This window comes from Ambystoma mexicanum, chromosome 6p, assembly GCF_040938575.1.
Source record: "Ambystoma mexicanum isolate Mex_15411 chromosome 6p, UKY_AmexF1_1, whole genome shotgun sequence".
Taxonomy (NCBI): domain Eukaryota; kingdom Metazoa; phylum Chordata; class Amphibia; order Caudata; family Ambystomatidae; genus Ambystoma; species Ambystoma mexicanum.
In genome coordinates this window covers 1,173,790,465-1,173,805,635 of record NC_090935.1, presented here as the reverse complement: position 1 = coordinate 1,173,805,635, position 15,171 = coordinate 1,173,790,465, and the positions used below count along the sequence as shown (strand labels likewise).

General features: G+C 44.1%; 1 protein-coding gene across 1 annotated transcript in view; it reads right to left on the bottom strand.

Annotated features, from left to right (window-relative positions):
* LOC138510277 (transmembrane channel-like protein 2-A) overlaps positions 1-15,171 on the bottom strand; it is a 1,079,160-nt gene that overhangs the window by 229,421 nt on the left and 834,568 nt on the right. The window contains exon 16 of the mRNA XM_069625812.1: positions 13,652-13,891. Within this exon, the coding sequence (XP_069481913.1) occupies positions 13,652-13,891 (240 nt within the window). The remainder of the gene's footprint in view (positions 1-13,651; positions 13,892-15,171) is intronic.

Genomic DNA, 15,171 nt, shown 5'->3' with positions numbered 1-15,171 from the left:
CCCGCGGAGTCAGCAGTCATTTTAAGGTCGTCCCAGATAGAGGTTAGGGTGGTTTCAGTTCTGTGACAAGTTCTGAAGCCTGATTGGGCGGGGTCTAGGAGTTTGTTGGCTTCAACAAAGGCGTTAAGTTGAGAGTAGGCGGTTCGATCAATGAGTTTGGCGAGGAACCTGGTGTTTGATATGGGGCGGTAGTTTTTGGGCTCAAGCGGGTCGAGCGAGGGTTTTTTAATCAGGGGTTTGACGTGCGCCAATTTGAATGCGTCTGGAAAGGTACCGGAAGAGAGGGAAGCATTTATGATAGATCTTGCGTGTTCTCCTGCACAGGTGGAGGCAAAGATTTCTTTAAGGGTAGTCGCTGGGCATGGGTCCAATGGTGATCCGGGTGGTTTGCGGGCAGATAGGAGTTTGAGAAACTGTTCTGTTGTTAATGGACTGAAGGAGTCGAACGTTGGTTGCGTGGAGGTTGTAGCTGATGGGTTGGGTGGTAAGGGCTGAGGATTGTCTAGTGGCTGTAAGAGTGCTAGTTTGGAGGTTAGAGTGTTTGTCCTTTCTATAGCAGTGGAGTAGAAGTGGAGGGAGAGTGAGTTACAGAGTGATTGCGATGCGGTCGGGATGGTTGTGTTACAAGCTGGGTTGGTGAATTCGGAGATAATTTTGTGGAGTTCTTTACTTGGGTTTTTGCAGTTTAGGATTCGGGAGTTGTAGTGGGCCTTTTTTGTTTTCCGGATTTCGGCTTTGTACCGATACAGGTGTCGGGCTAAGGTGGTCCTGCTCTCATGGGTTTTCTCTTTATGCCATTTGCGTTCTAGGTGTTTGTATAGTCGTTTAGTGGTCTTCAGCTCAGGAGTGAACCATCTGGGGAAAGGGCCACGGCGGATTGATGGTTTGCAGGGGGGGGTGAGGCGCATTAGAGATGCGCTAAGCCATGAATCAAGGGCCTCAGGGGTGAGATGGTTGTTGAGAGGGCAGGATGGTGGTGGAGACTGGAGGAGAACCTCGGCTAGGTCTGGGGTGATTATTAGTTTCTTCCAGCATTTGCCTATATTCGGAGGTTCGGATACGAGTAGGGGGAGGGGTTCGGGTGAGTGGATGGTGAAAGAGAGAATGTAGTGATCAGACCAGATGATAGGGGTGGGCGGCATTAGCTGAATCAGGTTGTTGGAGCTAAAGATGGCATCGAGAACATATGTAGATGATGTTCTGATCAAAAGCTCAACTGTGGAGGAAAATAGCCGAGATCCATTATGTTCTGACAGAGTTGAGGGCTGCCGGAGCAAAACTATCCTTCTAAAAGGCACAGTGGTGCAGGACCCATGTCAACTTCTTGGGGCATGAGATGTCTTCTGAGGGTCTCTGTCCCGAGGAAAAGAAAGTAGAAGCACTCCTGAAAATAAAAGACCCCACAACACTGCGTGAGCTAAGGATCCTCCTTGGACTGACTAATTACAGTAGAAAGTTAATTGAGGATTACACAGAGATCACAAGACCCCTGATCCATCTGTTGAAGGGGAGGTGTCAAGTGGGAGTGTGGTCCAGAACAAGCCGAGGCAGTAAGACAACTCTAAAGATGCCTCTCATAAGCGCCTTGCCTGGCTTACCCTGTCAAAAACAAGAAGTTCTTCTTGGAGACAGGGTTCTCAAATACATGCTTGACAGCAGTATTTTACCAACAGCATGACAAGGTCAATAAAGTCATCTCCTATGCGAGTAAGACTTTATCCTCTGTGGAGGAAAAATTCAACGTTTGTGAGAAGGCACTCCTGGCAACGGTGTGGGCATTGAAGAATTACCGCCCGTTCATCCAGCGGGAACACATCATAGTGGAGACTCCACACCAGCCTCTGCAATATCTTAAAAGTGACAGAATCCGGGCAAGAAATGGAGTAATTCCCGAATTACTTCCTGGATTCTGTCAATGCAAGGCTTTCCTGTGGAGGTCAGAAATGGCCAAAACAAGAAGAGTCCCATTGCGCAAGGTCTGGCTGACTTGCATGATTGTGCCAGAGAAAACTGTCTCAATGGCGAAAGTCTTAAAATCCAGGACAACCTGGAGGCATACCTTAATTCCCCACACAAAGTCTATAAAGAAGACAAGTGTGAGGGAATGCCCACTGTCTATTTGGATGGGTGCTCCTACCATGTTCACAACAATGGGGAAAAGGAACTTGTGGCCAGCGTGGGGAATGCCTGGGTGAATTATGCCCCAGAACCCTCCACTGGGTACAAAATCGGTCCCCGTAGTAGTTAAGTGGCAGAGCTGATGGCTGTGCATCAAGCCATCCTCACTGCTGTCCAAAACCAACTCTACGAACTGTTCATAATCACTGATTCAGATTATGTCCGGAACGGGTTCGTGGAGCACCTGGTTAATAGAAAACCAGAGGCATGCTATGTGCGAACAATAAACCACTAAAACATAGAAAATTAATACAGAATATTGATGATCTGGTCACCTCTAATGGGATGACCATCAACTGGAAAAGATCAAGGGTCATTCTAAGGTAGAGGGACCAGACAAAACTGGAAATGACCTAGCTGATCAGCTGGCAAAAACCAGAGTCATCAAAGGGGATCTACTTGAGATCGAGTCCCTGTTGGGGGAAATCCAGGTCACTGCTATCACTAGGTACCAGACAAATGCTCACAATTAACTCTCAACTGCCCAGTGGAGTAAGGAGACCCCAGATGCTGCTTTAATCATGGCTCAAAAAGGGGATCCAATAATTGGTAATTTTTATCAACACATTGAGGACCCTAAGAACTTTCCCCTGGCAGATACTGATTGCATTTGGAAAGAGGACCTCAGAGTGTTGATGAAAGGTCCAAAAATGTTCCAAATCCAAGACAGTTTGTTGGTGATGAGATCCATATCTGGCTGTGACCAGTGGGTGGTCACTACCTCATTCCGAAGCCTGATGCTAACTCACGCCCTGGATGCGGCCACAACTGGTCATCAGGGGTTTCCTACGACATTAGAAGTCTTGTGAGAGGTTGCATACTGGCCACACATGGGGCAGGACCTCGACCAATACTTGAAGGGGTGTCTTGTGTGTGCACAATTTCAGCCAACATCACTCACACACAGTGCTCACCTCCAAAAGAATGGGGTGACACTGCCTTGGTCAGATTTGGAAGTCGATTTCATCGGGCCCGTGATTCACTCCTCTAGGGGGAACAAGTACATGTTAACCGTAACATGCTTGTTTACTAAATGGGTTGAATGTCTCCCGGCCCCAAATTGCAAAGGAGAAACAGCTGCTGCCCTGATGATCAATCACATCTTCTTGTGTTTTGGCCTACCCCAAAGGATTGAGTCAGATCGAGGTAATCAGTTCACCAGCAAAGTGATGACAACGATGTGGGAGATACTTGGGTGAAAAGAAAACTACACATTGCATACCACTGTCTACTGTTACTGTTACCACATTTACTATCCGACAACTTAAAAAATCCCTCACAATGCATGATACTAGGATACTTTAACCTCGGATATGGCGACCCCCTAGACTTGGATGCTGCACTAATTAACAACTCCCTCGAGGAACTTAGATTTATCCAAAAGATCACAGAACCCACACACACTAAAGGAAGGACCCTAGATTGGATTGCTGAACACAACTGCCACACATCCATCACTTCCATAAAACCCCAGCCTTGGTCGGACCACTACCTGATCTCCTCACCATAGAAGCTAGACTCCCCACGATTACTGGTAAGATAGCCCCAGCTGCACCTACTAGAAATAAAAGAAATATCACTCTGGAAAACCTCATCCCCCTCATCCTTCCTACTCTAAATTCCATCCCAGACCCGACTGACCCAGCTACCATGGTACAAGTGTACAATGAAGTGATGCTTGCATCACTTGACACCATTGCACCATTGAAGGTCAGAAAGAGCAAACCTGGATAACACCTAAACTCGTGGTTCACACCCCACCTGAAAGCCATAAGACATGAAAAACGTCTAACTGACCCTTCAGACCTTAACAAAAATACCTTGACCAAACTCGCCACCCTATAGAAGAAGGAAATTATCCTAGCCAAACAAACCTCCTACAACACCCGCATTTCCCAAGCCAAATCCAACACCAAAGAATTATTTGCTATCCTAAAAGAAGTAGAATCCCCTATTCAAGTTCCTGACTCCTGTCTAAAGGATAAAAACTGGTGCACGAACATATACAGAATGCTCTGGCCAACAAGGTATCAATGCTTCAGGTGAAAATTAATAATAAAAAAGAAACCATTAGTACTACGAAGACCAACATCCATGAGAATACTACCAAGACTGACACTAACCCCACATCGCCACTGCAACCTACACCTACCCCACCGACTCTACATACCTCCAGCTTTCACTTTCGCAAAGTATCCACCAAAGAAGTGGAGAAAGTTATTCTCTCCATCAAACCGTCCAATTGCCACAGTGACCCATGTCCAGCCCAACTTATAAAAGACTCTGCCCGTGAACTCTCCCCGTTCATTACCAAACTCATAAATGACTCATTCACCTCAGGCACCATACCCTGCAACTTGAAACACTCCTGGGTCCTCCCCCTCCTCAAGAAACAAACTCTTGACCCCAATATCCCTACCAACTACCGACCCATAACTACAGTGCCATTCCTCCTTAAAATTCTGGATAAAGTAGCCTACTTACAAATTCAGCACCACCTGGAACACAATCACCTCCTAGGTGTTCGCCAGTCTGGATTCAGACCCCAGCATGGTACTGAGACTGCTCTACTAGACCTTAAAACACAAATAGATACACTAAGAGATAAAGGCATCACAGCACTTCTCCTACTCCTTGACCTGTCGGCTGCATTCGACTTGGTAGACCATGTAATACTCTGCAACCATCTAGTCTCCGCAGCATGCTTCTCCCAGGAAGCAGTTGCATGGATCCAGTCCTTCCTAGATAACAGGACAATGCGAGTCTTCTCACCCATAGCAGTGGCTGACCCTACACCTATCTCATGCGGTGTACCCCAAGGCTCCTGCGTTTCCCCAACTCTGTACAATATCTTCACAAAGCCCCTTTTCAATGATCTAGATGATCTAGGTATCACCTACATTAATTATGCTGATGATACACAGATCCTCATCCCGTTGACGGGAGATTATGACAAGGATTTGGCCTTTGTAAACAGAGTCTACCTCATCATCCAGGCATGGATGGCCTCCCACTGTCTATGCCTGAATGATGACAAAACAGAACTGCTCATCCTAGGTACACCATCCAACATTAAAAAACGAGGCCCTAACTACGCCTCATTCGCAATTGACAACAATAATATCACTGTGGCCAAGGTAGTCAAAACACTTGGCTTCCACCTAGACTCTACACTTTCCTTTGGCAAACAAGTTAATACTTTGGCCTCAGCAACCTCCTATACTTGCAAGCTAATCAGAGCAGCCAAGCCCTTCCTCTCGCCCAATAACTGTATCACACTAGCGCGAGCCTTAATCTTATCTAAACTGGTTTATTGCAACGCCTTATAAATTGGCAGCAATAAACACATCATCTCCAAAATTCAAACCCTCCAAAACAATGCCTTAAGAGCTGCCATAAGTATTCCTAAAAAGGCCCATATATCTGACCTTAGGAGATCAGTCAACTGGCTTTCTACTAAAGACAAAATCCTCCTCAAAACTGCATCCCTAATGCACAAATGCCTCAACCACGCAGCCCCACAATACCTCTCAGACAAATTTAATAGACAAGTAGCCTCCCGCCCACTAAGAAAGGTCAATTCCAAACTCCTAATAGTACCTAGATTTAGGCTCACCAAGTCCGGTGGGAGCAGCTTCCCTGTTAAGGCAGCTCAATATTGGAACTCCCCCCCCCTGCATTAAGGGAAGTTCTACCCTACCTACAATTCTGAGCTAGCCTGATCCACTGGCTAAAAGAACAGCATGTCTGACTACACTATACACGTATCCATCCTGTCCCTATTGTATATAAGTAACCATACTGCCCTACTATATTTAGGTATGTCTTACAGATATATGCCACATTCTGCACACCATCTTTCTGCCTGCCCATTGTGGCAGCTATACAGCACTGTAACACAGATGTGCCTATCCTTGTAACTTGTAACTACCTTAATATTTGTATGTATGTCACACACACACTCCTTTTGCCTGTCTATGATTTCTATCATTTCACCTATACAGCATTGTAACCTCAGCTGTACCTATCCTTGTACATTTGTAACCTAAGCCTAACAACCCTCTTATCCGTTCACGCCTGAATACCCCTGGGTCTGGTGCGCAATACAAATAATAAAAACAAACAAACACTGTCCTCTAGTGGTGGGTTGAGAGGTACAATAAAACCATTGTGAGCATATGTAAAAGGTTTGTGGCAGACTTGGGGCCAACTTGGGATATTCGATTACCTCTTGTCATGATGGCCAGCAGATCTACCCCTTCTTCTGCAACAAAAATGTCTCAATTTGAGCTGATGACTGGACGAAGGATGGTGCTACCCCAGCATCTGCTCTACAGAACCCAAGAGCAGACCTTGATAAATGCCTCCGCAAATCATGAGTATGTTGAGAATCTGAGAAAACACCTTCAACATGCTTTTGCATATGCTCAGCAGAATCTAGAAAGATCTGCAGACAGTATGAAGACCCACTATGACCTTAAAACCACCAAGAAGGAATATCAAGTACGGGACAATTTCCAAGGAACCAAGCCAAGGAGCACAAATTCCTGCCAAGCTGATGCGGTCCTTTTGAAATTGTGGACATAATCTCACCTGTCGCCTACAGAATCTACATCCCCAAGGGAAATTTGACAGAAGGGGAAGACAAGTGGGTCCACATAAACCAGCTGAAGAGTTGCCATCCCACGCATACTTTGCGGCAAATAGAAGAGCCTACTGGAAACCCAGAGGGGGTAAATCCGTACATCTAGAAAATTATTAAATGTTCATTGATTACATGTGAGGAAATTGGTAATTTATCATTGAATATATGCGTAGAATATTGTCAATTGTTATTAAATGCATGTATCTATCCCACTGCTGAAATCCCCCGGGGAACAGTTGTGGGAACCTTTTCATAACCATGCTATGTTCTGTTTTCTAGTATTGTAACTAAATCCACCTAATCACCAAGGAGGGCCTCCTTGGGGACTGGGAGGAAAACCCCAAGAGATCTGGAGTGTCGCTCTAGACAGAACCAGCGAGGAGAGTGTGTCGCATCAATCGCTGCCGGGAGAAGCAACCGGATATCTTCACATGGACAGAAAGAAAAATCCCACGTGCCTGACTTCCCCACGAATGGAAGTCACGCCGTAGTCGGGGGGATTTGTGGGATATTTTTACCCATGCCAATGCACCCCACTGCACCCCTTTGCCAATGGGGAAAGAAACAGCCAAAAATTGATGCGCTAACCCCGGTGCGCACCAAATCTGCAAAACTGTGCACGGTTCATAAATCACAAAAGGCTGCACACCCCTGCCTCACACAGTCAAAGTTGGTGTCAAAACAGAACTCACCACAGGAAAATGCCAGTGGTTGCTCTTACATGTCACATGAAGCAAGGCCACAGACATGGGCTAAAAACTGAAAATGCCCTTTAAAATGCAGTTTCCAAATCAATTGCAACATTCAAAGTACTGTTTTGGCACTAAATTCAGTCATTTACTAGTGAACTATTGAAATAAAAAGTGTGCTGAAACCACAGATCATCCAGTGCAGTCAGAAGAAACTGGGCCTCACTGACTGATAGCAGCTAAGAAATGTATTTTATGAAACACCAGCCCAGCAACAATTTGTTTTCAATTACACAGGAAAAATGCAGATAAAAGTGGCAACATATCAATTTCAGCTGTGTAGAGAAGACTCCAAACATAAGCTCAATACTTACTTCCAGACTGCAGACAATTTCCAGCTCTCAAAGACAGAATAATGCTGAGTTGAATGTGTGTGTGCTTCATAAGAAAATTAGATGTAAAAATCCAGTTTAAAAGTGTTTCTTTTCCCTGAAGAAATTGCAAAATGTGCCTATTTAACAGCATGTTTGTGAAGGGCTTAATTTATTTAGATGTCCAAATCTATTATAAACTGTGCTTATTTTTATAGGTGTTAAATGAAACACAAAGTGAATTTTCAAGTAACCCAGTATTGGAGTTATGTAACTATTTAATTCTGACTTGACAGTGCCCAGCCTGGGAAAGATGACACTTCAGTTGACACTCCCTTGCTACAGGAAAGCTTAATGGATGCTGGGGGTTCCCGCACATTGACAACAATGAGCTTAATAAGAATTTCGTCTCTGGCTGAGCCAAGGACAATGGCAGGCTGTCCACTGATCTCTACAGTGGAGCTTCCCTCTCCAGGAAGAGGACACACCTCCCTGATCAAAGGAATGTGACAGCTGTTGCCTGTTGAAAGGAAAGTTACAAAGAAAAAAAAAAACTGGCCAGAACTTTTGGTGTTTAAATACTTAATTGTGATTAAGTTTCTTTAACTGTGCAACCTGAAGGAGGACAAATCAAAAATTGGTAGAGGTTAATCTAATTTTAGGCCCTTACTTCGAAAACATTAATGAACCCTTTACTACCTAAGGAACCAAGGTTACAGGAAAAGCCTAATTGTAGCAAAACTATTAATGCTGCAAGTCTGATATTGTATATCCATGCTCTAGTGATAATCCCCTAGATATGTACTGAATTAGAAATTATTAGGCCAAACTGTTATGATTAAAATTGATAAAATTCCATAGAATGACAAAGACAGCTCTCACAGAGATGGGGATTGAATGTGAAAATAACCCATCAAGGTTGTAATGTATATGTCCAATTTTATTAGGGGGCATAATTTTAGAAATGCATATTTGTGCAAAAGTTAAGTTTTGGTCAAAATCTATTTGGGATTTCCTAAATCCCATCATAAAGATGACAGCTTTGTTCTGACTGTCAACCTGAACAAGGCAAGTGCCTTTGGCCACTCACAGCCGTGGGGGTGTGGTTTGAAATTCTGCCCATACCATAAACTTTGTGATGTCATTTGGTAGGATACATATATAGGAACTTCACCACACATAGACACACACTGCGTCCTCACCACATCCTGATTTCTGTGCATCTCTTTGTTCCTGACTTCTTCATCTTGTCCTGATCCAGATTACTTTGCAATACCAAGGCCCAGCATTTGCTGGACCCTTTTCTGCTAGGCCCAAATTCAACCATCCCAAGCTTAAGGGAAATTATTTCTGATCCAGTCTGGCTTACTACCATCATGCTTGCCTGCTGAAACTCGTCATCATGCTAATCTACTGTGTCCAGTGACCAGAAGGGCCAATCCATTCCAAATCCAGTTGAGGTGCAGCTCGATTGACCAGAACTGCCCAGCTGACCGATCCCTCCAGAATTGCCCTGCTGCCGGTAGACCCGATCCAATGACCAGAACCCTGACGGTCCAATCTTAAGTACAGTGGACTGTAAGTATCAACAGGAATTATAATGACCCATAGTATATTTGCATTGTCCTATCCCAATCTTAACCTATCCCATCTTTAACTTGAGAAACTCTAATATTGTTAGAACCTTTTGTGTGCTGATTTTTCCCATTTTGTGCCATTAAACCATAGCCCATTAGTGATTTGGATTAAATAAAGTAATTCCCATACAGAACAGAAACTAAAGTATCACACGTGAATAGTTAAAAGCGGCTGTGAGTAACTGTGGAGATTCACAGGTGGCATTCTCTTTTTCATAGTAATTAATAGAGTGTAATAAATCCAATCTGTCATTTTTTAAAACTGAATCTCTGCTTTTCTCTGTTCTATTTTTCAAAAACACCTGTCACTAAAACTTCCATAACTTCTTCAATTTCATAGATAGAAATGTAATTTCAACTCCCAGTTACACATGAGACCCTTAGCTACACCCACAACCAAAAACATCGCATCACACCATATTTGACCCGTTATTATCATAAATCGCATAGTGAAATTTTGACGCAAATTTACATTTTAGCAAAAGTTACACGTGTCTTTTCTCATCCAAAGTGTTTCTACACTCCCATCCTGATCTAAAGTGTGTACTGTTGCTCATCTTGTCGCTCATATGTTTTAGGACCTGTTTAGTTGCTTTCATAAAAATTTCTATCAATTTAAGCATTTTTGCCCACCTTGCATTGTTTCACAAAGCCATTTTCACCTGACATTTTAAAAGTGTCAATCTCCAAAAGCGGTTTTCTCTCTTGTTTGGGGAGGGAAGATTGCATTCAAACTATAGACATTGGGCCTCATTACGACCCTGGCGGTAGGGGGTTAATGGGGCCGGAAGAGCTGCCGGCCCATTAACCCCCTACTGCCTCATTACGAGGTCTGCTCGCGGGACCCCCTAAGGACGCCTGGTAATACATGGCATCCTTAGCAGGTCCCGCGAGCAAACCAGGATGCTAACAACGGGCCCATCATTAACGGGCCCCTTGTTAGCATCATCCCCATTCCCATTGAGCCCTATGGGGGCTGAAATGGGAATGGGGATGTACTGGGTCCGGGTTCCCTGAATGGGGAAATACCGGGCCCTCCAAGGACGGAATGGCCCAGTATTTCCCCATTCAGGGAACCCAGGCCCGGTTCCCGGAATGCGGGTAGTCATGCCGCAAAAAGCGGCATGGTTACCTCCAGGGTCGTAATGAGGCCCACTGTCTTTCATTCCTGAATACCTGATGCTTACTTACATCTGTGTAGGATTGCTAATTTGTGCCTTAAAGAACTTTGCAGGGGGAAATATTAACCTAAACGCTATCTGTTCACAAACCAAAACTGTTCTTTTTCCTGTGTTTTCTATTCTACATTACTATAAGTGAATTCAATTGCTTTGCTTATTTTCTGAATTGCATTGTCACCGCTTGGTGATTGCTGCCCCATATATATATATATATATATAAACGTATGTGTGATTTGAATATTAAATAGAGAAATAAATATTTACCTTTACAAACTAGCCTGATTCCTGGTCCAGTGTGACCTTGAGAAGTGGGGGGGTATTTTGAGATGGGTGTGATATGAGTGTTATATCATTCAGAATATTGAACCTATAGACATAATAAATAAGTATTTCATTGCGCACTACATGCTAGGCGATACCCAGGTGTGTGCTGATTGAAATCCTTAACAGGGTTAATATTTCCCATAGTCCCATAACATGCTCAGACTGGCCTATAGGGTAATAAGCCAATGGCTGAACCAGAAACTCAAAATTATGGTTTGGGCAAGTTTCTTTGGTCAAAGTGGGACACTTTTTTGGCCAGTGTGGGCCAGTTTGATGAGTTACTTCACTGCACGGCTAGTAGTTTGGACCAGTGTTGCTGAATAAATATTCTTTAAAATGTACAATTTGCCTCACATTTGGGTACTCTTCAAACAGTGTCACAAAAGGAATGAAAAGCCACTTGCAACTGTGGGCCACTTTTTGATTGGTGCCCGAGACAATTGCATGGCCCAGTCCAACCCTGTCCCATGATTGATTAAAAAATGTATATTCTTGTCAGAAGGTCTTCGTGCCACCAACGATGCATAGGAGTTTTATACACTGACGCAACGGTCAAGACGTAAATGATGGTAAAACAAGATTGCAGGCACTGGCTATAAAGCCTACAAAGGTTTGTCATACAGATGTGTGCGGTTATAGAAAACAAACAATTTTAGGCTGAAACTGAATAATATTTAAGACTAAAGAGATCTTCTCTGTGGAAAACTCTGAACATAACTTGTAAATGCAGATTTGTGTAAATCAATCCACCAGTGCTAGGGTCACCGTTAGAAGAGAAGTAAACACGATTTTGCAGTCCGATGCAGACACAGCCTTACTAACCTTTCCACATTCTTCATCCTTCTTAGCCGCTTCTTAATGCTTGCCTCCTGCCACCTCCTGATATCTTCCTCTTCTCACCTCCTGTGGTCTTCTCTGTACAACTTTTTCCTGTTGAGTACCTCTAATAACTTTCTAAAATGTTCCTCCTATTGCCTTTTTGGTCTCCCCCAAATCTTTTCCGATATATTCCTCCTGCCACATCCTGAATTCGAGCTTCAGCCTTCTCGTTTTATGGCCACTCCTGGTTTGTTCCTCTTGTCACCTCCTGGCATCTCCTTCCTCCACTTCCTAATATGTCTTCTCTCCTTCTTACTGCATTCTTATCTGCTCTTTTTACTTTCTATCATATTGCCCCCCATCATTCTTCATGAGTCACCCATTCTTTCCAACCTCCAACCATGACCTCTTCCAAACTCCTACACTTCCCCTTCTTGGGACATCCTTTCTCAATTTCCTGGCTCCTCCCACTGGGCTGGATGTCTGGTCCAGCATGTGTGTAACGTCTTTGAAGCATCAAGGTGACAGGGTACTGGGAAATCACCTTCTTCCTAAAGGAGGACATTTTGTCTGATCATCTGTTTCAAGTGGCTGCTGAACTGGAGCTTTTAAAAGCTCTTCCGCCATCGCAAATTTTGTGTTTCTGCAAACTTGCCCATCTGTGTAGGAATCTGCAGTGTAGAGAGTGGAGCCACATCTACAACAGGAACCACAGTAAACCTTCCTAATGTTTTGGAATTGTAGGGATAGTTTTGGATGCAGTCAGGATCGTTGTCTAATTGAGCCTGCCATTGGGTGGTGGTGTCTTGCTCAGACTGATGTTGTAGTTTGTATGGTCATGCCCTGAAAGAGCCAGTATGACATCCTCACGGCATGGGACTGTCCCATGCCCAGTGGTGGGGGCTAATTTGTGTGATCACAGTATCCTCCTCATACCACACCCACTAGCTGGCACCCGGATTCTGCGGTTGACACATAATCACACACAGTAACAGCTATTTTAAATAAGCACACCTTTGTCAGTATAGCCTGCAGTCATTTTTTTCAGAGACTGTCTGCCTCCATAAAAGAACAGGGTGCAACATGCAGGGTAAACACAAGAGGAAAATGTGGGCTTTCACTATAAATTACACAAACCACATTCAACTGAACATTTAGGGGTTCTGAAAGACAAGAGATTAAAGAGCTACCATTGGGGTGCCTTGAAAGGGGCCATTCAGGATTTGCTGCTTTCTTAACCCAAAGAGAGAATTGTCTTTGCCTTTGCATACACCACGTCACATGCAGTTATAATGCTCATCTGGATAATCAGAGCATAATCTGGGCAGTGGCGTCTTCAGACTCTTTTGACTGGGGTGCCCCTAGTTGGCTCTGACTTATGCTGGGGTGGTTTGAAGAAGGAGCGCCCACACAGATAATTATCATCATTTAGGATAATTGGGTGGCACATGGAATGGCCAATCAGATTCCAGGGGTAGCACATGCCACAGCAGGCCACTCCCTGGACACGCCTCTGAATCTGGGAGTCTTCTTAGTTAAATATGATAGAAGGCAAATACCTATAAAACTTGCAAATCCAGAAATAAAAGGGTGAGAAAGAGGCAACATTTTTTGAAATATTGAAAGAAGGAACGAGAGAGCTGGAGTTGTGCTTTAAAAGCAGGAGGTAAACCCTTGTTTCGACAGCCACTGGCATTGGGGCCAACGTCTTCCCATACGTCATTACTTGTTAACCTGTGTAAACCACGAAGGGGAATATCAACTTTATACTGGTGCTGTTAAACCAAATGTGGTCCTCGTACTGTACCTGAATGGTCCACAGTCAAAGGAAGGAGGCAGTGACATGATGGTGTAGGCCACTGGTAGAAGGCTCATGAAAAGGACGAGTAGTAAAAGTCCCATATAAAAGTTGTTGGATTTCGATGCTTTGAACACACGCTCATGGGGCACATTGCTGCTCATAACGGCCCAGACCTGGAAGTACATTGAAGTTATCAGGCGTATTATGTTCAAGCCAATCAGACCCGGAGCATAAAAGGCGCCCATCCTGAAAAATTACAAGAAAGAGAAGTTACTCCAAACAATGCCAGACACGGCCATTCTGTGCACATTATTATGGACCAGTAGGCTGAGGCTTCGGTTGCATAGATAGGGCATAGCCGAATGTCACACTTGAATGCCTGATGGTGCTCGCACAGTCTCTCAACCCCCCATTGAGCAACACTGAATAAGGTCGCCATAACACCTGTTGTTAATTCGGTTGTAGACTTATAGGAGCTTTTGGGGACATAATAATGAATACATGTTTCAAAATTGTATTTATTCATTTTAATATATACATGTACAATAGAAATGAAATACAGTGATATTAATATATAGGGTAACACTTTTTTCTAAACCTCTCTTCATTAGTTTTCCAGCTGCTTAACAAATAAAATCTCAGGCAATGTCAATACAGCCATACAAACAGAAGATAAAAAAGGACAAGCAACAACTCCCCACATAGGAACAACCCCCCCACCCCCCACCCACCCCTTCAAATCCCACTAGGTTGTTAATGTATGCAACAGAACATATCCAAATGACAAGAGTTTCATCCAGGATACAGTGACCTAGACTATCTTCATAAAGACAATGAGCCAGATATTAATAGGCCCGTAAACGGCGAAGATACTGAACAAAGTTATAAAGTCAATATTCTTCAACTCCGTTCTTGGGTGTCTTCCTCTTTATCCTGTGCCAAGAGGGCACTCTCAGAGTCCGACTTGCGAGCCATATAGCTCCTAAAAGAGTGCCAATAGTCCTTGGGTCTACTATTAAAGGAGAGCGTTTGGTTGTATTGCGACTCTCTACGCTCATACATCGACATGCAGTTCACCCATTGATGTATTGACGGGGCCCTAGCAGACTCCCATGCACGTGCCACCAGGGACTTGGCAACCACCGAAGCCATCCCAAACAGTTTTCTGTCACTGCTTACAGGTAGATCTGCCCACGATAGCACCCATGTTTCTGGAGTGAAAGGGATCGTGGTCTCCAACACCCGCCCCATCACCTCAGCAACAGCACCCCAGAAAGTCTGGACATGGGAACAGGATCAAGCTACATGGTAAAAATCAGTAGGGGACAGATGACATCTCTTGCACTCCGAAGACCGAAGGGGAAACTGCTTATGCAAAGTCAGAGGAGAATAATACAGTTGATGCAAGAATTTAAAGTGAATCAGGTGAAATCTGTTATTACTAGAAATCGACTTAGTCTGAGCAAGTATGCCTTCCCACTGATCGTCAGGTAAAGAACGAGCCATACAAACTTCTCATTTAGCCC